This window comes from Myotis myotis, unplaced genomic scaffold (genome assembly GCF_014108235.1).
Source record: "Myotis myotis isolate mMyoMyo1 unplaced genomic scaffold, mMyoMyo1.p scaffold_m19_p_6, whole genome shotgun sequence".
NCBI lineage: Eukaryota > Metazoa > Chordata > Mammalia > Chiroptera > Vespertilionidae > Myotis > Myotis myotis.
Genome location: NW_023416368.1, coordinates 39109654 through 39133780, shown reverse-complemented (window position 1 = coordinate 39133780; position 24127 = coordinate 39109654). Strand labels below are relative to the sequence as shown.

The window sequence follows — 24127 nt, the reverse complement described above, 5'->3', positions numbered from 1 at the left end:
TAGACTTTTCTTCCCAAGTTGCAGCCGGGATCTCCCAGAACAAAAACATATTGAGGCGTCGCGAGGGTCTCACCTGGGCTCGGGCGGGAAGGACCTGGCCCGCGCAGCCGCAGTGTGAAGGGCCCGGGGCGCCCATGACGTCACACGTATCCCCGCCCCTTTCAGGGCGGGGCGGGAGCGCGCGAGGCTTTGTCACGCAGGCGCGATTGCGTGGCGGAGGTGGAGCTGAAGGCCGCCTGGGGATTTTAGGAAGACGGCGCTGCCGCCATTTTGCAAGGTTTTTGGCGCAGAGGCTGGAGAGTTAAGACGGTGGGTTGGCTTCATTGCTCGGCAAAGGGCCTTTGGCTTTAGCAGAGGTAAAGTTTCGGGTGGGATGTGCTGGGCTGAGTGGCATCCCATTCTTTTTAGGGGTCGAAGTCAGGTGTCGGAGAAACGACCGGGTTGGGGCCTCGGCGCCTGGGGTTCCTTCGGACACAACTCTGCCGGTTGGTTTAAAATCGAAGGGTGCGCCCTGGCCGGTTTGGCTCAATGGGTAAAGTGTCGGCCTGCGAACTGAAGGGTCCCAGGTTCGATTCCGGTCAAGGGCACATGCCCGGGTTGTGGGCTCGATCCCCAGTGGGGGACTTGCAGGAGGCAGCCAATCCGTGATTCTCTCTCCTCGTGGATGTTTTTATCTCTCCCTCTTCCTTTCTCTCTAAAATCAATAAAAATATATTTTTAAAAAAATTAAAATCGAAGGGTGCGTAGGTGTTATGGTAGATTTAATGTCCTGGGCGGAAAGACCGCGGTTCTGCCACTGACTCCTCCCGGGGGGCCTGGCTGCTCGCCTCGCGGCCCGGGAGGCTCGGCTCCGCCGGGGAGGCGGAAGGCAGGTCGGGAGACCCTGGGGAAGCCGCCTTTCGGGTTTGTGTTGTCGGAGCTCAAGCCTTCGGGACCCTGGTTTTCCAGGGTGTAACATTAGTTCCTGTCTGATACGGTGCCAAAGGCTGGCCGTGGGGGCCGGGCGACCGAGGAACTGCGAGTCCACGTCCCGGTGTTTGTTTAGCTGGTGCTTGTGAGGGTAGAAATGTGCAGAGGTTTGTCCTTCGTGCGGCACCGTTTTTCGGTGGAGCATACGATTGTTGCTGCAGATCTGCATTCCTGACACTTGGCGTTTTACTTGAACAATATCTTGTGATCCTAGCACTTAGGATTCTATATTAATTAGAGGTCGTTTAATAATTCTAGGTAATCTTTCTTTTTTGTGTGTACTCAGGAGGAGCTTTATCCACAGAGTGTGAGTCCAGGATTCTTCTCTTAACCTGAGAAGATATTTCTGAACGTTAGCGGGGGTGGGGAAGAGAGGGACACTTCCTAACAGTAGAACTAAATTTAAAGTAGTGAGCTTGTTTAGAGAAATAAAAATATTTGGTTTTCCTAAGATGCTTATTTGAATTTTAATATTTGCATATTGATAACTTTGGTTATTTGAGAAGTGTGCCTCGTTCGAGGTGAGCTGGTTGTGGCAGACTGATAGTGGATGGGAAAAAATTAAAGCAAACACATAAGTTTTGCAACGATTGCATAATAATGGGCGGTCATAATAATGACTATGTCAATCGCATGTTGTAATTTTGCTTGATGTCATTTAAGAGCGCTTAACCACCTCTGTTTTAAAGAGTTTCTAATGTGGTTAAAATACAATTTTGATAATTGAAGGGTCAAAAGATTTAGAGAGAGGAACTCTTGCATGTTTGAGAAAAAGAAGCTTCAAACCGGTTTGGCTCAGTGGATGAAGCATTGGCCTGCAGACTGAAGGGTCCCAGGTTCGATTCCAGTCAAGGGCATGTGCCTTGGTTGCCAGCACATCCCCAGTAGGAGGTGTGCAGGAGGCAACTGATCCATGTTTCTGATTCTCCATCCCGCTTCCTTCCTCTCTGTAAAAAAATCAAAATTAAAAATAAGCTTCATTGATGGCTCTATACTTTCTCTCTCTCTCTCTCTCTCTCTCTCTCTCTCTCTCTCTCTCTCTCTCTCTCTCTCGTTACTCCTCAATGGATATTGTTTCCATTGATTTTGGGGGGGGAGGAGGGGGAGTGGAAGGAAGAGATGAGAGACAAAGAGTGAGCCTGCAACCAAGGTACATGTGCCCTTGATAGAGAGTCCGCAAGCTGACTCTAAACCACTGAGCCAAACCAGCTAGGGCTGTGGCTCTATACTTTTTAACACTTATCTTTATTTAGTATCCCTAAGTGTTTCTCTGACTGAAGCTATTTGTATTGCAGAATTTTGCCAAAGCTGCATGACACTTGTAATAGTATTTCCCTTTTTATTAGTCCATATTTAAAAGGAATCATATCAGTAACTTAATTAGCAGATTGGTACTGATTTACTTTAATAAGGTAATGGTACAAATAAAACCAAAAAAAGTTACTCGTTTCTGGCTAGATACTGTTGAAGGCTCGAAGCCTGAACCTTGGTTCTTTTTATATTTTTTAAATATTAGGAAGTGTTTGTTGAAGACAAGCACCAAGCTGAGAATTTTTATCCAGAAGAATTGAAAGAAAATCCATTAAGGTCTCACAGTGTGATTCATTATTTAGTGCTAGATCTGTCCTAAGTGTAAAGTCCTTCATCACACTTAAAATCATCTGACATGCCAGTGGAATAGTACCCCATGCCTTGGGAAACTGCCTACAAAAGATTTTAGTGCCCGTATGACCCCATGTTCTGGGTATTTGTATATAAACTAGAGGCCCGGTGCACAAAAATTTGTGCACTCGGGGGGGGGGGGGGGGGGGGGTCCCCCAGCCCAGCCTGGGACCCCTCGGGAGATAATGACCTGCTGGCTTAGGCCTGCTCCCTGGTGGCAGAGGGCAGGCCCAATCCCTAGGTACAGCCCCTGGTCGGGCTCAGAGCAGGGCCGATTGGGGAGTTGGGGCGCCTTCCCCTGTCATGCATAGAGCAGGGCAGATTGGGAGGTTGCGATGCCACCCTCAGTCACGCTCAGGGTAGGGCCGATTGGGAGGTTGGGGCACTGCCCTGTCACACTCAAGGCAGGGTTGATGGGGAGGTTGCGGCGCTGCCCTGTGTCACGCACAGAGCAGGGCCAATCAGGGGGTTGAGGAGCTCCCCCGGTCACTCACAGAGTAGGGCCGATAGGGGAGTTGGGGCACCGCTCCCTGTCACACTCAGGGCAGGGCAGATCAGGGGGTGGGGCGCCTCCCTCTATCACCCACAGAGCAGGGCCGATCAGGGGGTTGGGGCGCCGCCACTGTCACACTCAGGGCAGGGCCAATGGGGAGGTTATGGCTCTACTCCATCACACACAGAGCAGGGCCCGTGGGGGGAAGAGGGGAGTTGGGGTGCCGCACCCTGTCACACTCAGAGCAGGGCTGATCAGGGGGTTGAGGTGCCGCACCCTGTCACACACAGAGCCGCAGGGCGATCAGGGGGTTGGGGAGCTCCCCCCTATCAGGCACAGAGCAGGGCTGATCAGGGGGTTGGGGCACCTTCCCCTGTCACGAAACAGAGCAGGGCGGATAGGGAGGTTGTGGCCCCGCCCCCTTTCACACACAGAGCCCCAGGGCGATCAGGGGGTTTGGGCGCTGCCCCCTGTCACGCTGATCCCGGTGCCGGGAGGCATATTACCCTTTTACTATATAGGATAGAGGCCTGGTGCATGGGTGGGGCTGGCTGGTTTGCCCTGAAGGGTGTCCTGGATCAGGGTGGGGGTCCCCACTGGGGTGCCTGGCCAGCCTGGGTGAGGGTATGATGGCTGTTTGCAGCTGGTCATACACCCTTCAGGGTGCGGGTCCCCACTGGGGTGTCTGGCCAGCCTGGGTGAGGGGATGAGGGTTGTTTTCAGGCCGACTGAAGCTCCCAACTGCTCCTTTTTTTCTTTTTTTCTTTTATTCTGGGCCAGCTTTAGCTCTGGCTCTAGCTCTGAGGCTTCTGCTGCTGAAAGAAGGTATCTGGTTTGTTTCGGTTCTATAATCGAAACACTGTATAACTCCAGCTCTGAGATCCTGGGCTCGCTGAAAGCAGGTTTCTGGGGTTTTGTTTAGCTTCTATATTTGTTACAATGTTTCTTAAACTGCAGGCTCAGAGGCCGGCAAAGCAGGCGGGGAACGTTGGTTACCTCAGTCACTGAAGCAAGCAAGCCTCATGTTAGTTTCAAGCTGCCTGGCTGCCAGCCGCCATCTTGGCTGGCAGTTAATTTGCATATCTCGCTGATTAGCCAATGGAAAGGGTAGCGGTCGTACGCCAATTACCATGTTTCTCTTTTATTAGATAGGATAACATTAATGTATATTATTTTATTTGCTAAACAATCCTATATAATCTCCACAACTCACTTGTTTCCGTTAACAGATGCGGCATTCCAAAAGAACTCACTGCCCTCATTGGGATGGTAGAGAGCGCTGGAGCCATGAAAGCTACAGTGGAAGCCACAAACGGAAGAGGAGATCCCACAGTAGTACACAAGAGAACAGACATTGTGAACCACATCACCAGTTTAAAGAATCTGATTGGTAAATTGAACTAGTAGCATTTTAACATTAATAGTTTTAGTGATTTATTATTAACTTATGTAGTTTTCATCTGTCAATTATTTTATAATTCAATCAAATATTCACAAATTATTGAATGCCTATTATATGCTAGACACTATATGTGCTGAGGCTAAAACTATGAAAAACAGTTTTCCTACCCTTATATCGGTGTATGTCTCTCTGGGAATGGTGGGAACAATTCAGTTCAGGCTGCCAGTAATGTAGGGTAAGACACAACAAGTTAATACTGATAATAGGACACTCAGTGCCTTAAACTTGTATATATGAGGGAGATATGTATGTTAGGGTGCTCCTTTAATGTTCAATGGATGCGGGACAGGGAGACTATAACTCCAGATGAAAAAAACAGCATATGCTATTTGGGTATGTTAAAGTACATAGCGGATTTGTCGCTTAGACTGTGTTTAACAGGTTATTTTTGTAGAGAAGGCCAGTAGTGGATATATTTGGGGGTTTTAGAAGTGTGGTTATTATAAAAACCATTCCTTTGTACAGGTAGCAGCCAGTAATTTAGTAAAGGGTCTCAATAAAAATTTCTAATAACGTGTTTTGTTTTAGTGTATTATTACTGGTGTAAAATTTGGAGATAATAGAAAATTTAAGGAATTTTAAAGTTCTTAAAAGTTTAAAAAAGGCTAGGTGAGTAGAGTTTCTATCATCCTGTCTTCCATTAATTTTCTTTTCTCATTTGTTTTGTTGGTCCTATGTTTTCTCCTTGTTTTGTGCAGATGTTCCATTGGGACTGTTTACCAGATTGCTTTCTAAATTAGCCAGCTGGGGTTACTTTAAAAAACAGTATGTAATTTTTTTCCTTCTCCGTCCTAAAACAGACTTGTTCTGTAGAACAGCGAACTTGATGGTAGTGCAGGCTGATCATTCACACTTATACTGTTATTTGGGAGGAAGGGGGTAGCTTCTGATAGGATTTTAATGACCTGAGCTAATTAATGTATAATAGAAAAGTAACTATATCCTATTATTAATGAAATACAAAATACTCTGTAAGGCTTAACATCATAATAATACTAATCACTCAGGTTTACTATACATTGTTTACGTCGTGATTTCAGTGATAAACTTCATTCATGTTCATAATTAACTATGGAAACATGATACTAAATCCAATTAACCACCAGGCCAGTAGCTTCTTCGACTTTGGCATTGGAGAGGTCTGGTGGTGATTGCTCTCCATAATCTAGAATATTTTAATAGTCTTTTTGAAGATTAATATTTTTAAAAGAGTGTGTTTTATAAAATCTTTTAAAAATGCAGAAAAGTATAAAGAAGGTAACTTGCCATTGTTTGGATATAAATTGTTTCTAATTACTTGTTCTTAAAATATATATACAAATCATGCCTCTGATTATTTTCTGAAAATAGATTCTAAGGGACATTTTCAAGTTAAAGGGTATAAACTCTTGCTGCATATTTATGTCTTTTTCTTAAAATTTTATACCAACTTATATTCCTTTCCCTCACCACTTTTGGCTATTTTAAATGCCAAAAATGGAGTTCTGTGTGATTTTTGTTAATTTCTAGTGAATTTGTCCACTGTCATATTTATTGACTACTTGAACATTATTTTTTGTATTCTTAGCATATTTTTCTACTAAAACGTATTTTTCTTAATGATTTATGAAAACTTATTGTATGTCAATTATTTTACTTTTTTTATGTATTGCAAAGTGGCTTTTCTTTCTAATTTGTCTTTTGGCAGTAGCCTGTCAATTGGTATCCCTTTCTACAAATTTAAATCAGTCAGTTATGCACAGTGTATTAGGAAGAGTGAAGTGGCTGTTGTAAATACCACCTTTATATATTGTGGTAAAAATCCTTTAATGTCTTTCTAACACAATATCAATGATTCTCAAACTTTAGTGTGAATAAAATCATCTTGGAGTTATGTTTAAAATGAATATTACAAGATTTAGATTGAGACTGACCCTGGGGCCCAGTGATCTTCATTTTTAATAATTCCATTATTTTATATTGCTGATAACCAACCACCCTTTGATAAACCTTAAATTTTAAAGTCCTTAGCCTGGCATGCAAGATGTTGGATGGTCTCTTCCCAGTTTATTTAATTCAGGGGTCCTCAAACTTTTTAAACAGGGGGCCAATTCACTGTCCCTCAGACCGTTGGAGGGCCGGACTATAGTTTAAAAAAAAACTAGGAACAAATTCCTATGCACACTGCACATACCTTATTTTGAAGTAAAAAACAAAACGGGAACAAATACAATATTTGTATTTGCATGTGGCCCGCGGGCCGTAGTTTGAGGACCCCTGAATTTTAATTGCCTATGTTTCCCTGTGTGAAAATTGCTCTTGCTTGAATTGTCTACTTTTTCCGAGTAATGCATAGACAAACCCACCTCTCTAAGCCATTGTGGCTAGAAGTGCTCTATGAATGTATAAAATGGTAATATCCCATTCTTTCCCATGTCATTTCTACTTTCCACTTTGTCCAGACCCTGACTTCCCTTTAAGATGTAGCTCTTCCTTTATCATGAAGTCTTCCCTGACCATTTTCAGAAGTTTGAGTGCTTTCCCTTCTATGACCCTCAGCACTCATATGCAACCTTTCAGTATTTCTTGCATTGTTGTGCTTTATTTTTATGTGAGTAATCACAAACAGTCCATTTGTTGGCAGGGCTTATGTATATATTATCTTCTATAGGACCTGTGCAAATGCAAACAAATGTCAATAGCCTCATTAGTCTTGGCTATTTTGAAGGACTACAGTGGGCATTTAGTGAACATTTTTAGAAATTAAATCTTTTCATCCTGTTCACTCCGCAGGGCCTCTATAATTCTATACACTTTGTTTATATACTCTCTAAGCCTTGGTTGTTACAGATTAAAGAGGTCCTCATCTTTTTAGTTTATCCTCATGGTATTACTTCACCTCATGTTTGTTATTCTATAGATTGTTCATGGATTATGAGCAGCTCTAATTTCATGTATTATTCCAGTTAAAGATTATTGGTGTTTTTTTCTGATAGGAAGATTTTGGACTTTTATAGGAAGGATGCCTTTAAGAGAATAGTAAATTCTAGTGAGATCTCTCTGTGATAGACCCAAGCCAACTGATTAGAGCCCTGACCTAGACCCACAGCCTTACCTTAATATCCTGATTTGTTTTTCCAATGGGGAAAACTTAAGACTTTGGGGAAAGGGAAAAGGGGGCTTCTGCATCTCCGTAGCCTGTATGTGATGCCAGTTCTGTTGGGTAGCAATTTTAGAGATGCCTCTCTTTATTTCTGCCTAAACCAGCCCCCTGAGAAAAGAGTAACAGCATATTCTGGGGAAAGTAGAGGGGTTGGTGAGGGCAACCTAGTCAACATCTGTCACTCCGTTGCTTGTCAGGATTATTTTAGCTGATTTGTCTGACTGGGCAGGTGTCCCCTCTCTCCCTCAGTGCTCCATGTGCATCCTCTTGAAGCTTCGCACTCTGTTGAAGAGGACACTCAACCCAGGTAGAGAGGGGGGCGGGAAACTGGGCCAATTGAATCTATGTCCTTTTCTTTCCATCTTATCAAGGCTACTTAACTGGGATACATTGACTTGCTGAGGTCTATGATCTCTGAAATTCCTTACCAAGTTTTGTTTATTCATTGGTGCATTTCTTGGTGAAATAGGGCCCAGATCTTTCGGATTTTCAAAGGGATCTGTAGATTCAGAAGTTAACCACTGTGGCACTAAATGAAGCTGTTTTCTATATAGTATTCTTGTGTGTTTTACTACAAGCAGACATAATAGGATATTAGAAATGCAAAGGGAGTAGGGTGGTGGGTCTCTTGTAATTCTAGGCAAGCAATTACAAGATCCCTTTCTCATTTGAAGGGGATATACTCTAGATGTCTTTGGCACATGAAGCAATCTTTAAAAGCTACTTTTGTCTATTTTTCAAAGGAATGACAGGAAGTTAGAAATACAAAAAGGAAAGGACATGGGATAGGTGATGTGTGTGGTAAAATTCGTCCATTTAATCAGTTAGAATGTGTTCTGCAATCCTTGCAAATCATTTTCTTCTAGGGGTCTTATCATTTGTAAAATGAAAGGGCTGCAGTACATTTAGGATTCCTTCTAGATCTAATATACCACCTTTTATGAAAGAATTCTCTGTGTGCCAGAGATATTTAAAAATCACATTAAAAGAGAAAGGAATCTTGTGTTGCCTGCCCCCAATGGTGTGTGGCTGTGTGAGGAAAAAAAGCTTAGTTGCAGATGCGTATGTCATAAATCTGATGCAGTATTGTAAATTTTTGGTTTTAACTTTCTCCAGAAGGCAAAGAGACATTTATCAAGTAAACACTGAACATAATGGAATGATTTGGCTCAAGCTTTGTTCCTTGATATGAGGTGCTTAACAGCAGTCTATATAATAGAGAAATAGGAACCCATTTGTTTATTGGTTAAAGTAAAATTATTTCTTAAGTTTTATGATAAGTATAAATTCTAATTCATCAATTTGAATTTTTTTCTTTTATTGAGTTAGCTGTTTAAACCAGGAATTCTTGAGAAAATGTTTTGTTTGAACTACATTACTCTAGAATGAAGAGAATAATTTGAAACCTTCTAATGTGTTTGCAGTCATTATTTAGAAGCAAGATCCTTGAATGAGAGAGATTATCGGGACAGGAGATACATTGATGAATACAGAAATGAGTACTGCGAAAGATACGTTCCTAGGCATTATCACAGAGATGTTGAAAGCAGTTACCGAATTCACTGCAGTAAATCTTCAGTCCGGAGCAGGAGAAGCAGTCCTAAAAGGAAGCATAATAGACACTGTTCAAGTCATCAATCACATTCGGTATGAGTGATTTTGTTTTAATTGGGGTGGATATTTATTTGTGTATAAAGTTCTTAATGAGCCAATAAGTTTAATACTTGAATTATATTGTATATTCTGTTTATATTACTTGAATCCTTAAAGGAAACTTCCAAATGCTCATAACTAATCTGTATTTATTAGTTAGTCCTCATTTGCCCGTATTAATCATTTCATTTCCCATAGACCACATCACAAGTTTGTTGATTTTAATACTAAAAATATTGTTTTTATGTTTTATAATATAATTTTATGAAATAATGAACCCCCATCTTTCATTTTGAATTTTTTTTTTTACTTTAAAAGAAATCCCTCTTCTGATACTTAGAAGCAAATATGGAAAGTTGCACAGGTGAATGCCTAAATGCCCTGTATATTATCATCCCATAGCACACTGCATTATTGTCTGCAGCTAGTTCCATTGAAGTTCTGCATATAGGTGCTGAATGGGAAATGTATTTTTAAAAACCTGCCCTTTTTTTTTTTTAACACTTCAAGTTGTTTGATCAGTAATCTTTGAAATACTGTTTTCCTCTCCAACTTTTCTTCAGTAAAACTAGCTTTGATTAGATTGAACATTGAAATTAACCAGCCATTATTTTTCCCTTTTATTTTAGTTATGTATATTTGAATATATTGCTAAATAATTTCAACTAATCTTGGACATTTTAAAACATTTTTCTGACAAACTAGACATTTCAACTCGCAGCATATGCTATTTTATAGCAAGAGATTAATAGAACATGACATTGCATTCTTTAATTTCAGACTTCAATTAAATCAGTATTTTAAAGAGACAATTGTGTTGTTTTTTTCTATTGCCACTTTAAGTATCTTATCTGAAAATCTGTTCCTTGCCATGTTTTTCTTCTGTAACATAAACTGTGCCCTGTGAATTTCTGGGGACTGAATTTGAAATTGCTCCTGCCAACTGTTCGTGGCCTGGTGCTTATCTGAATGCCTGAATATCTCCCCGCTGAATGAAATGAATTGCGTATTCTGCCCTGAATTCACTCTGATATATTGATTGGCTGGACGATCTTGGTGCTGCCCACTTGCCGTTCCAGAAGAGCCACCGAAGGAAAAGATCCAGGAGTATAGAGGATGATGAGGAGGGTCACCTGATCTGTCAAAGTGGAGACGTTCTAAGAGCAAGATGTATAGAATATTTTTCAACACTTTTTAAACTTTGCAGACAGAATAATCTTTTTAAGAATAGATTGTCAGCGGGGGGCTAAAGAATTCTTCATTGCTTCTTTGTTTTTTGGTGGTTTTTTTTTTCTTGGTGGGTTTGTTTGTTATTTTGTATTTCTTTTCTATAGTATTTAAATATTTCTACTCTAAAGCTCCAAAATAATCAGTGAAATTTGAGATTAGATCAAGAAAGATAGCTCTATTTAATTGTCTTTGTAGCAGCTGAAAATAAAATAATTTGAGTGCTGAAACCTTAGTTATGCTTTGATAGAGAATCATTTGAAAGTATTCCACACTTAAGCATTCATTGTTTAAATAACTAGATGATTAGTACTCAGGTTCTTATACTAACTCTTTCTTCCCCCTCACTTTAGATGAAATCGTGGACACTTTGGGTGAAGGGGCCTTTGGCAAAGTTGTAGAATGCATTGATCATGGCATGTAAGTTTGGTTTTTTTCTTTCTTGCGCATTCTGATACTTTTGGTGAGGAAGGATCCATAATGATGAAGTGATGTTTTAAGTGATAGCCACATGTTTTCTTAACGTATAAATATTCAAAATTTCTTGAACTATGTGCATGATTTACTTACCATGAGTGTGAATTTTGATCAGGAATGCTTACAAATTCTATGAGATGGAGTTTATTGATATTAAAGTGCATGTTCAGGTGAAGAGAGTTTCCCAGAACTTAGGCCCTTAGTGCTGTGTAAGAAATTCAGAGTGCTTTACTTTACTTTTGAATTGCAGAGATAATAAAGCATGTCTCATTTTGGTTCAAAAACCTTTATTCCCAAAGTTTTCATGTTAGAGTTAACTTCTTAAACTATAAAGACACTAGGGGCCCAGTGCACGAATATTTGCACCTTGAAAGGAACTGTGGCCCGTGAGGCTGCAGTGGGCACAGGAGCCCATCCTCTGCACCCCCATCTGGCCCCTCCCGCTGCAGCCCCAGTCTCCTGTCTACCAGCAGGCCTGCTCCCACCGCCACTGCTCCCACAGGCTGACGTCACCAGCCCCACTCACACTGGCTAAAAGCGCGGAGCAATTGGGGCCAGCACCAGCATAGGGTGCAAGTGGGCCAGCAGCGAGTGCAAGAGGCGGCTGCCGGCTCCAATTGCCCCTCAGGAGCAGGGGGAGGTAGAGAAGCCCTGAAGGGCGATCGGGGCCTGCAGCTGCCACTCATACCCGATGATGGCACCGAGGGAGCTGGCGCCCGCAGCAGGCGTGAGCGCAGGGTGGGACCGCAGTGCGCAAGAGCAAAGAATTTTCAATAGCTGCCAGAGGCTCGCCCCAATGACAGCAACCAGCCGTCCTGCCTTGGTCTGGCGACCCCGCTCACCTGCTCCACCATCCTGCCATGGCTGACACCCACCATGTTCCACATGCGACCCCTGGTGGTCAGCGCACATCATAGCGACCGGTTGTTCGGTTGTTCCACCATTTGGTCTATTTGCATATTAGGGTTTGATATAGAGATAGATAGATTGATTGATTATATTAAAGCCTACGGAATGTGATTTGCCCCTCTCTGCCTCATTTTAACACATTGTGTACCGCATAGAAATCTCTAAGACATACGCCAGGGACCGCATGTTTTTGGGCAAACTGCACGTTATTTAAATCATCATAATGCACTTTAGGTGTTGTTTTTCAATAATTATAACATTTTTATTTACAAAAACAATTAAAGTTCCTAGTACTTTTTTAACGTATGGTACTGCATAAAACATTTTCCTCTATGAAGAGAGACCAAACAAAATTTACATAAGTATCTAGATTTGCTCCTTTTTCCATGGGTATGAAAAACGAGAACACTCGTGAGCGGTCCTTAACAGATGGCGCGTGAAACACGAGAAAACTCCTGAGCGGTATGAAATGTGTTAACATTGTCCTTCAGGACCTCTGTTCTATGGTTTGCAATCGTTTTTGTAAGTGAACTTCTTAAGATAATTTAGTGAAACTGCATGTTTCTAAATTGACCCCTAAAATTATCTCTTTAAATGACTTTGAGGGAATCTAAATGCTGTAACAACTTGATACCTACCTACCACCATCCATGAACAGACCCTTCTTTAGCCCCTGGAAATGTTTTATCCTTGAACTTATTTTCTTTCCACTTTACACACAGAACATTATTCTAAATATTTTTTATTATCACCCTATCTTCTTGGCAATAAAAATCTGAACATGAATTGAAATTTTTAAATATTTTAAAATATCTTCAGACTATATGCTTCATCCACAATCCCCAAATGTGAACATTTTACAGTATTTCCTTTATATATTATATTTTCAAATTTTGCCAGCTGATCTACAGAGTTCATTCAGATTTTATCAACTGTCCTCTTAATGTCTTTTTAAAAATTTTTGAGACTACAAGACTCTTATCTAACCAACATAATTTAATCAATAGTATTTAAAGTTGAGATATGTGCCAAAATAATGTTTAATGATTTATTAGCCCTTAGCCGGTTTCACTCAATGGATAGACCGTCGGTCGGCCTGCGGACTGAAGTGTCCCAGGTTCGATTCCAGTTAAGGGCTCATGCCCGGGTTGCAGGCTCGATCCCCAATAGGGGTGTGCAGCAGGCAGCTGATCAATGATTCCACCTCATCATTGATGTTTCTATCTCTCTTTCCCTCTCCCTTCCTCTCTGAAATCAATAAAAAATATATTTAAAATAATAATAATAAATTTTAATGATTTATCAGCCCACAACGTCATTGGGACTTTGTGGAAAGCAGTGAATTGGAAACCACCAAACTTGGGAAAAGGTTTGTGCCTAGACAATAGAAAAGTGTGCCTCAAAGGTTTTTTTATAGTCTAAGGCACATATCTTGATCTAATTAGGGCACATGGGGTTTTCCTTTCTCTTGTAAATTAGTAGAGCTTGAGTTCTGGCTCATCATCTGGATGATCAGACTTAGAAAAGAGAACAAAAGAAAGTGGAAGATTTGGAAATCCATTTCCTCACATCACTCCTGACTCTACTTAAGAAGTTACAGGTGCCCCAATTTGAATCTCACTGCTCTGTACTATAGCTAATTCAGCCTGTTAGTACTAGTGAATGTGCTGAACATATTCTTGACTTCATGGTTCATTGATGGTGTCTGTTTGGCCAAATGTTCCGTTTCCCTACTAATTCTGACAAACAGGTTCAGGGATATATCACCTCTTCTCTGAAGAAGTCTAAGCTCCCTTAACCCCCAGTGGTTTGGCTCTACCTCCTCTACTCCATTGTACCTCATACCAAGCACTTCTAACCTTACCATAAGTTGGTCATATCTCTTTTCCTTTGGGCTATTGGGTACACATGGACAAGTCCTGCCTTTTTCATCATTAACACATACCTGTACATTATCTGGCACAGAGTGTGTCAAGCCTAGTAATGAGAAGATGATTTGAGCAGTAGCATATTCTATTTGAGGTTTATTGTTTCATTAATGTTTGTATAAAAAGATGTTTTATGGAATCTGGTATTATATTTTAGAAAAATAGTATTAGAGTAAGTGATACTTAATAAGATTATGCTTTAGAGGCAGCATGTTTTCATCCTGCTTCTCTACATTTACCATTTTCATCTTAACTTTTTTTTTTTTTAAGGGATGGCATACATGTAGCAGTGAAAATCGTTAAAAATGTAGGTCGATACCGTGAAGCAGCTCGTTCAGAAATCCAAGTATTGGAGCATTTAAATACTACTGACCCCAACAGTGTTTTGTAAGTATAAACGTGAAGTATGATCCATCATGTTATATAAAATAATCAGAATTCTGTGAACTGAATTATTTTTATTTTAATCTATTTTAGCCGATGCGTCCAGATGCTAGAATGGTTTGATCACCATGGTCATGTTTGTATTGTATTTGAATTGCTGGGACTTAGTACCTATGATTTCATTAAAGAAAATAGCTTTCTACCATTTCAAATTGACCACATCAGGCAGATGGCTTATCAGATCTGCCAATCAATAAATTGTAAGTATACTTGATAAATCCTTAAACATCAGAATTTTTTAAAAATATTTTTATTGATTTCAGAGAGGAAGGGAGAGGGAAAGAGAGATAGAAACATCAATGATGAGAATCATTGATCGGCTGCCTCCTGCATGCCCCCTACTGGGGATTGAGCCTGCAACCCGGGCATGTGCCCTTGACTGGAATTGAACCTGGGACCCATCAGTCCGCAGGCCGACACTCTATCCACTGAGCCAAACTGGCTAGGGCTAAACATCAGAATTTTAAAGTTTTTGTTACACAAGCAGTCACTAAAACTGCGTATTGTTAAGATAAAACCCTTCTTGACCCCTGCATCCACTAATTCTTTTTTCTCCCCGATACAGATTAAATTTGTAAGTGAAACTAATAATGTATTTTTATTCTCTTGTAGTTTTGCATCATAATAAGTTAACTCATACAGATCTGAAGCCTGAAAATATTTTATTTGTGAAGTCTGACTATGTAGTCAAATATAATTCTAAAATGGTAAGTTAAAACTTGTTTTAATTTTAGTGGTTCTTGTAAAAACAATTTAGCTTGTTGATCATTGGATGAGGAATTTCACTTCTGAGGCTTATTCTTATATTAACCCGAAAAACATATCTTTCTTCGCCTTTCTCATGGGGCTATGTTGAAATTCCAAAAAGATAATGCAAGCCTTTTGTATAGTGCTATAAAAGATTTCATGTCTTTATTGATCTTCATGTTTACTCAACTGTCTCTCTCTAGAAACGTGATGAACGCACACTGAAAAACACAGATATCAAAGTTGTTGACTTTGGAAGTGCAACATACGATGATGAACATCATAGTACTTTGGTATCTACACGGCATTACAGAGCTCCAGAGGTCATTTTGGGTTAGTAGACACCAGACTTCCTGATACTGTAATTGAAGAAGAGGTTTTTGTTCTTTAAGCTTTGCCAGGGGGTGGGGTGATGCACTATACAGGAAATGCTTTGCTATTTTCATAAAAAGAATCGGAATTACTGTAAATATTTTTCCTAAGTGGGAAAAATATGATACCATGTGTGAAGACACTTCAGGTGGTGGTTATTTTTGAGCAAGGTAATCCTCTGAGATTATAAGGACAGGCTGTATTGGCTAAGTACATCACAGCAATGTGATTTTGAAGTGATATATCTATTTTTGTTTCATCAAAGCATGGTGCTGGTAAAAATGCTAATTTGGTTAGCAGACATCTAAATGTAGGGTGAAGGAAAGTCAAGAGGAAAAGAAAGCTAGCATAAAAGAGAGCTTCTTGGAAAGCCTTTGCACATGATAAAGGCTGGAAAATAAAATGAGTTAAGGAGCCGGTTTAAAGTAATGGAATTCAGTAAGGGAGTATGCATCAAAATGGAAAAGTTAGAGACCAGGTTATGCTAATAGAGCTGGGAATTCAGCGATGTGTTTGGGGGCTTGGAGATAGTGGGGAAAGTTCAGATCAGGTGCTTTGGGGAGTTACTTAAATGAAATAAGTTTATAACTTGGCCATAAGTAAGGTCCAACTGCGGTTAGATAGTAAAATATTTTTTAGAGCTCAGAAGGGGGTAAATTCCTGGCTTTTATCAACTTAAATTCAGAATTTTCCCCACATTAAAATGTGGGGAGGACGCAAAACAATTGACATTTCTTTGTTATTGGTATGTACAACAGTGGTGTGTCTTACACTTAATGGCCTCCTAGCTTGGATAAAATATAGTAGTTTTCAGTAATAATGACGTTCCAAGTGTGGCCAGGATAGGGATAGTTTGTATAAATTCGAAATTGTATTACTGACCTTGACAAAAAAGACCCCATTGGGAGATTAGAAGGGTCCTCTATGTGTTTGTGGAGTGTTTATCCTGAGGCTTAAGGCAGAATTAGGTAGGAGAGGAAGATGTAGTCAGGTGCCACAATTGAGGTCAGTTAATCTCAGGTTTGGGGTGTTTGGTAATAAATTTGAGAGAGATTAGTGAAAGAGAATGTTGTAGAATTCCAAAGAGTATGAGAACTGACACATCAGAATGGGATGATTTAGAGCAGTGTGCTGCAGTTACAGTCACCTGGGGTAAAAAACTTTCATCTTAAGTCCAAGCTCTGTTATTTGCAGATGTTGTATGGGCATATAAGTAGAAATCATGCTCCATTATCCATTATTCCCAAGTGATAAGCATTGTCAGGGTTAACAAAAATGATTAAATCATAGTCAAGGCCCTTGAATGTATTATTTCTCTCCCTTTACCTTTAAATTCAGTGATGTTACTAAAAGTACTTGAAATGTCTTTTAAAGTAGGTTTTATTTATACATTATTGTTTACTAATTATTTGATTTTTAACGGATTAAAATATCTGTATGGCTTATTCTTTTCATCTCCTTTCCAATTCAATATAGACAAGAAGTTTGAGTATTTTCTTTCCAAAATAGTATTGCCATTTGAGAATCCTGAAGGAGAAAGTATATGTGGTCATGTATAGACAGCTTGAAAGTACATATATAGGTCCCTCTCTGTGTGAACTTTAAATGACTTGATATATATAATCCTGATTATACGTGAAACTGCATATAATATTCATTATGATTCGTATATCATTTATGTCAAACTATATTATTTCTTTAATGGAAGAAGTAAACTCGGGCATCAAGCTTATGATAATTGATAAGGGCTTAATAATTATATTCTGAGGATGAATATCGAATTATATTTGCATTAATAAAATGTAAAATTTCCTGGAACAACCATGAACTGGTGTAATAGTACTCCCATTGCACAAGCAATTCAGAGATTATGGAATATTTCCACAAATTGGTAGTTATACTTGGGAAATATTTTCTAGTCCCTCTCATATATATTAAATGCCCTTCCTCTGGGTTAAATGCTATAATTTGATATCAGGATATGGAGGACTAAGAACATACAGAATAACATTTGATATAAAATTTAAAATGTAGCCTTGGCCATTGTGGTTCAGTTGTTTGGAATGTTGTTCCGTGCACTGAAGGATCATGGGTTCAGTTCCTGGCAAGGGCACATACCCAGGTTCTGGCTTCGAGCCCTGTCAGGTGGCGTATGGGAGGCAAGTGATTGATAACGCTCACATCGATGTTTCTCCCTCCCTCCCTTTCCCCCTCCTCACCCCACCTTCCATCTCTCTAAAATCAATAAAAACATGTCTTCGGGTGAGGATTAAAAAATAAAACTCAAAATATAAACCCTGAACTTACTGTCATATTCTCCCAAAGGAGCTATATAGAGTACTCATCTGCAGAAGGATCTAGTAAATTGGCAATTAAAAATTATTACATAATAAAGTTTTTGTTTTTGTTTTTAAATAGCTTTAGGTTGGTCTCAGCCTTGTGATGTTTGGAGCATAGGTTGCATTCTTATTGAATATTACCTTGGTTTCACGGTCTTTCAGGTATGTATTTAATAAATATTGTTAAGTTTTAAAGGCACATAAAATTTGGCTTCCATGTGAAAAGTTGCCATAGTGCCATTCTTAAGATTAAAACTTATATATGCAAAATGGTTATCCTTCTCTAAAACCATAGTTGAATGAAAAACTACTCTTAGTGAATGGTCAGTTCATTTTACATATTATTGGAATTTTTAACAGATGTTCATACTGTCTTATGTTTCCATTTTTTGTTACAGATAATCATAAATTTATATTAGTGCTACTGTGGCCAGTTTTAATTCAGTTCTGGTTGCATTGACTAACCTATGGCTTTATTTTTTCTTAAAAAATATATATATTGATTGATTTCAGACAGAAAGGGAGAGGGAGAGAGGGAGAGAGAAACAACAATGATGAGAGAGAATCATTGATCGGCTGCCTCCTGCACAACCCACACTGGGAATCAAGCTTAAAACCTGGGCATGTGCCCTGATTGGGAATTAAACTATGACCTCCTGGTTCATAGGTCAGCGCTCAACCACTGAGCCATGCCAGGCAACAAGGCACTTTTTTATATAAAAGAATTCCGGAACAATAGTTGTATTTTATTAAGCATCTGTTACACTCTTGGCTTCATAAAGATAAAAGACAATATCTATTCTAGGAAATCATACAAGAGAGAGACATGAGGAAACTTAACAGTATAATGTGGTATTTGCTGTAATGGATCAATGTAGAAAGTATAGTTGGATCCAGGAAAAGGGAACAGTTAAATTTTCTTAGAGAAGGCATCACTAAAGGAGTAGGGAGTTCAAGCCGTTGTTAGAGGAAGCGTAGGAGTTTGTCAGAAAACTAGAGTGTGAGGGTCATGTCAGGAAAAGAAATAGTATCTTTTTTATTATTTTTTTAAATGTTTTTAAACAGGGAGGGAGGGAGAGAGATAGAAACATCAGTGATGAGAAAGAATCATTGATCTGTTGCCTCCACACCCCCTGCTGAGGATTGGGCCCACAACCCGGGCATGTGGCCTGATCGGGAATCAAACTGTGACCTCCTGGTTCATGGGTTGACACTCAACCACTGAGGCACACTGGCCAGGCAAAGAAATAGTATCTTAAATGGGTACTGGTTTAAAGGAACATATTTTTGTGAGGGAAGAATAAATGGTGCATCAGTCTTGGATAAATAGAAAAATTGTGATAGTAGGCAAGGACTGATTGATTCATAATGGATTTATTCTCCATAAAAAGGTATTTGTTTTATCTTAGAAGTAGCAGTGATTCTCAACCTTCCTAATGCTGCGACCCTTTAATACAGTTCCTCATGTTGTGGTGATGCCCAACAATAAAATTATTTTCGTTGCTACTTCATAATTGTAATTTTGCTACTGTTATGAATCGTAATGTAAATGTCTTGATATGCTATATGTGTTTTCCGATGGTCGCGACCCACAGGTTGAGAACCACTGATTAGTGATTTACAAATGTAGACTGGTTTAAAATGAAAATGATTTTATGAGGTTGCCATTTGGCCTTTATTTGGAGATTACTACCAAAAAAGCCCAGGAGGGATAATGTGTCCCTTTTATGAAAACTTTTACTTGTTTAAGTTGTGATGTGGTCAGGGTATTAGGGCGTTCTGTTTTGTGGTTATGGGGAGGGGAAGGGAGTTCACGAGATTCTGGCTCATAATAAGGTTGAAGTTACATCAAATGGGGTGAGGAGAAGCTATGATGAGTTTAGACTTGGGTAGCTATTGCAGGGTGTTTGTGCTCACTGCTTCTGTTTAATCCATAGAGATACTGTTAAAATTACTCTGAGTTTATAGACAAGTTTGATATCTAGAATCACGGTTATTGGTTGGCTCAAGGCAGTCGTGTCTGGTTTTATGGTAATAAATGATAGGGTCAAGAAAAAGTTAAGCAGAATACATGCTGTCGTAATGAGTTTGTAATTTAAATTACAGAGGTCTTAAGTGAAGTGCAGATTATTTTTTTTTAATTAAATCTTTATTCAGATTATTACATTCATTCCTCTTTTTTTCCCCCACAACTCCCCTCCACCCAGTTCCCACCCTACCCTCCGCCCTTACTCCCCACCCACTGTCCTCATTCATGGGTGCACGATTTTTGTCCAGTCTCTTCCCTCATCCCCCACACCCCTTTCCCCCCCCCCCAAGAATAGTCAGTCCACTCCCTTTCTATGCCCCTGATTCTATTAGAATCACCAGTTCATTCTGTTCATCAGATTATGTATTCACTTGATTTTTAGATTCACTTGTTGATAGATGTGTATTTGTTGTTCATAATTTGTATCTTTACCTTTTTCTTCTTCTTCCTCTTCTTAAAGGATACCTTTCAGCATTTCATATAATACTGGTTTGGTGGTGATGAACTCCTTTAGCTTTTTCTTATCTGTGAAGCTCTTTATCTGACCTTCTATTCTGAATGATAGCTTTGCTGAATAAAGTAATCTTGGTTGTAGGTTCTTGGCATTCATCACTTTGAATATTTCTTGCCACTCCCTCTGGCCTGCGGAGTTTCTGTTGAGAAATCAGCTGACAGTCGTATGGGTACTCCCTTGTAGTAACTGACTTTCTTTCTCTTGCTGCTTTTAAGAGTCTCTCTTTGTCTTTTGCTCTTGGCACTTTAATTATGATGTGTCTTGGTGTGGTCCTCTTTGGATTCCTTTTGTTTGGGGTTCTCTGAAATGCAGATTATTAACATTGGTTTGAGATAAGGTTTATATTCGATTTCACCCTACAACATAGTCTTCAACTAAGGAACTTCATTAAAATGTGGAGCTATTATGTTTATTCCTGTCTTAAATTAAGTACTTAATGTTTTGAAAGCAGTGTGCCAGGCACAACAGTTGATAGATTTTAAAAAAGCATTACACACCACCTCTGCTTTCAGAACAAGGGTTGGCAAACTATATCCTGCCTGATGCCTTCTTTAAAACACAAAAAAGAATATGCAATTGTGACAATCCACACCTAAAATATGTACTATGTGGTCTGTTACAGGAAAAGTTTGCCAATTTCTGCTCTAGAAACATCACATTTTAACTGACATTTTTCTCTGTACTACTTCAGTAAGAGCTCTGCTAATGTATAGTTTAAGAATGAGTTTTGACTTGGGTTCATAGCTCAACTTTCCTCATTTCTGAGCTCTGTGACTTTGAGCTAGTATGTTTACCTCTTTGAAATTCATATTCCCATATACCAGCTCAGGATTGTTGTGAGAATTATTGGGACTGTATTTTTATTGCCTAGTATTAGTAAGTGTTATTAATATGTTGCTATTCATTGGGTAATGGAGGTTAATTTTGGTTAAGCAACTGCTTAAATTAAGGACACAGTATTTTTTGATAATGTTCCCCAGTAATTCCTCAGTTAAAAGCAGTGCAGGAGATACAAATAAATAAGAAAACTGATCAATTTACTTTAAACAAATTATGCCTCTCTGCAATACAGAGCCATACAGGTTCATTTCAGAAAGACTGTTTTTTTTGGTTTGCACCAGATAATACATCTCTTTTGGTATTGTTCCCTATTTGAAGGAGAGTGTAATGTAAATTGTATAAACTCTAATTTAGTCCTTTTATGTCAGTACTATTTTCTTATGGTTTTCTTTCTTGTGTATACACAGAAATGAAAAATGCTAAATTTTTTCCCGTACGTTTTTCAGACTCATGACAGTAAAGAGCACCTGGCAATGATGGAAAGAATATTAGGACCTATACCAACACACATGATTCAGAAAACAAGGTATGCTTTAAGATTAAAGACCTTTGTTGAGTACATGCAATAGCCTATATTCAAACTACAGAAAAACTCAACTTCACGATTATTGCTTTTTCCAAGGATTGCATATTTTGAAGTTTTCATAAAGTTTTTAAAAAGTAATGACAGTATTTACCTGTGATCTAGTAAACAAAGTGGTGGTTTTGACACTGGAGATTACCTCTGCATAATTGTTTTCCTAACTTTATATACAAACAATAAGTAGAGTAGTAAAAAGAGCCTGATTTTGGAGTCATAGCAATCTGTTAGAATTCTATACTGGTGCTAAGTCAGCTATATGTCCTTACACAAGGCACTATAGTGAGTGTCAAACACAGCTGCACCTCAGAAGTCATCCATGGAGTTCTTCAAAGATTTCCAGCCCCACTTCAATACGGAAATCAGAATTTATAAGAATGGATCCAGAGGCTTCTGTTTTTAAAGCTGGTGGTGTTCTCTGTGTACAAGATTACGGAAGTATTCTATGAGCTGTCTGATACATAATTATTGTTAAGATTTTAAGAAATATATACCTTGAGATGCTTATACTTTCATCTGTTCTGGTGTAGGCAGGGTAAACATGGGGGTCTTTTGTTATTTTTACTAATCCAGATTTCTTCCTATAGAAAACGCAAGTATTTTCACCATAACCAGCTAGATTGGGATGAACATAGTTCTGCTGGTAGATACGTTAGGAGACGCTGCAAACCATTAAAGGTAAAAGAAAAAATGATTTAAAAGTTTAAAAAATGTTTCAGCTATTTTTAAATACCTTTCTAAAATAAAAACATTTTTCCCCCCACAGGAATTTATGCTTTGTCATGATGAAGAACACGAGAAACTGTTTGACCTGGTTCGAAGAATGTTAGAGTATGATCCAGTGAAAAGAATTACCTTAGATGAAGCATTGCAGCATCCCTTTTTTGACTTATTAAAAAACAAATGAAAAGGAAATCAGTGGTCTTAACTGTATACTTCTCTAGCAGAGATTACTTAAGACTGTGTCTGTCAACTCTAAACATTCTAATATTTTTGTAAGCATTAAATTATTTTGTACAGTTAAGTGTAAATACACTATGTTTTGTATCAATAGTATAATTATCTTGTTAAGCAAGTATGGTCTTGATAGTGAATGAAATATAAAAGTTAATTTTTCTTTTTGAGATTAACATTTTTAAAGACCTTTGACTATCTTTTGTGTCCAGTGATAAATGTGATTGATCTTATCTTTTCTACATGGAGGCAGGCTTTTAAAGTTTTGTTTTGTGTGTGTGTTGTGTTTTTTTGGTTTTTTTTTTTTGAGTAAAAGGAAATCTTGACTACTTTATTCTTAATGAATGAATATTCTTTACCTCGAATTCGGAACTTTTCTTATATTTAAGTTTTTCCTGTATTGTTCAACAAGTAATAAGTATTAATTACTCTATGTAGCCAGGTATTGGAAATCAGAAACCATAGGAAATGTTTATTCTTGGCATTTTATTGTAAGTATTGTGTTTTGTCTCCGTGGGAGATGTTAGTAGTATTAAACCATCCAGTTTGTCTATTATGATAGGTTTTTAAAAAAAAACCACATACATACTTCCTCTAAGATTAAAATCTTAACTAGGAAGTCAGCTTGAAAGTCCTGTTTTCCAGTAGCTATTTAGTGAGTCACAAACATAGAAACCGGAATTCTAATGACTGAGGTGCTAGTTTTTAATGCCAAATCTTGAGGAGTCTTGAAAATGTCTCACATCTGTTTCCTTATCAAATGAGGTAAATATTTAAACCTCAGCCTATGAGAATTGAGGTTATTATTAAGCAATATATAGTTGTGTTGATCTCTACTAGAGAAAAGGAATTATTTGGTTGGAAAACATTTGGAGAAGAAATGCAGAAATTTCTAGACCCTGATTGGTGGTTTAACATGGTGAACTTTTTATTTGACTATAGGTATTTTTTCTTACTATTACCTGTTTCCACATTAAAACTACATGGTAAACGTTACTTAATTTAGTAAAACAAAAACTATTGGTTCTGTTCAATCTGCCAGATAGAAATATTTTTTGTTGTAGAATTTATAATTGATTGTTGAGATGCAGGTTGTTTTTTGTTAAAAGTATCCCCATTTTGTAAGTGTGTTACACAGAGATTGGAGTTTCACCTGTTCATATATTTTATACAAAATGCATGGAATTTTCTTGTATGACAAATATTGAAACAGGGCTTGGTTCCCTACATTATTCACAGGGGGCATTTGCCAGTATAATAAGGCTATGTTCTTAAAGTTGACTAGGCATTTAAGAAAGCTGAAATAAATTTTACTACGAAATCACTCCATAAATTATGTTTAGGCCTCTGATGCCATCTCCATATAATGAATGTAGATGCACTGAA

At 38.7% G+C, this 24127-nt stretch overlaps 1 protein-coding gene across 9 annotated transcripts; it reads left to right on the top strand.

Annotated features, from left to right (window-relative positions):
- The first annotated feature begins 186 nt into the window (after nt 1-186).
- On the top strand, nt 187-22919 carry CLK4 (CDC like kinase 4). Of its 9 annotated transcripts, XM_036313375.1 has the most exons (15): nt 280-309; nt 409-485; nt 4354-4514; nt 5285-5351; nt 9153-9375; nt 10461-10551; nt 10962-11028; nt 14193-14309; nt 14400-14566; nt 14979-15073; nt 15317-15446; nt 17904-17986; nt 21654-21733; nt 22375-22465; nt 22554-22919. In XM_036313375.1, the coding sequence occupies exons 3-15, from the start codon at nt 4391-4393 to the stop codon at nt 22692-22694; spliced, it is 1476 nt and encodes a 491-aa protein (XP_036169268.1). In that variant the 5' UTR covers nt 280-309; nt 409-485; nt 4354-4390; the 3' UTR covers nt 22695-22919. The 9 variants fall into 9 exon arrangements, with proteins under 9 accessions (XP_036169267.1, XP_036169271.1, XP_036169269.1 ...); XM_036313374.1 differs by lacking the exon at nt 409-485 and having other exon boundaries at nt 187-309; XM_036313376.1 differs by lacking the exons at nt 409-485; nt 5285-5351 and adding an exon at nt 7978-8035 and having other exon boundaries at nt 228-356.
- The last annotated feature ends 1208 nt before the right edge of the window (nt 22920-24127 follow it).

Bases quoted from the DNA above. Each gene is read 5' to 3' on its own strand.
- CLK4 (XM_036313374.1), top strand. From the start codon at position 4,391: ATGGTAGAGAGCGCTGGAGCCATGAAAGCTACAGTGGAAGCCACAAAC. The intron at 14,567-14,978 runs GTAAGTATACTT...ATTCTCTTGTAG, and splicing joins GATCTGCCAATCAATAAATT to TTTTGCATCATAATAAGTTA. The intron at 22,466-22,553 runs GTAAAAGAAAAA...TTCCCCCCACAG, and splicing joins GACGCTGCAAACCATTAAAG to GAATTTATGCTTTGTCATGA.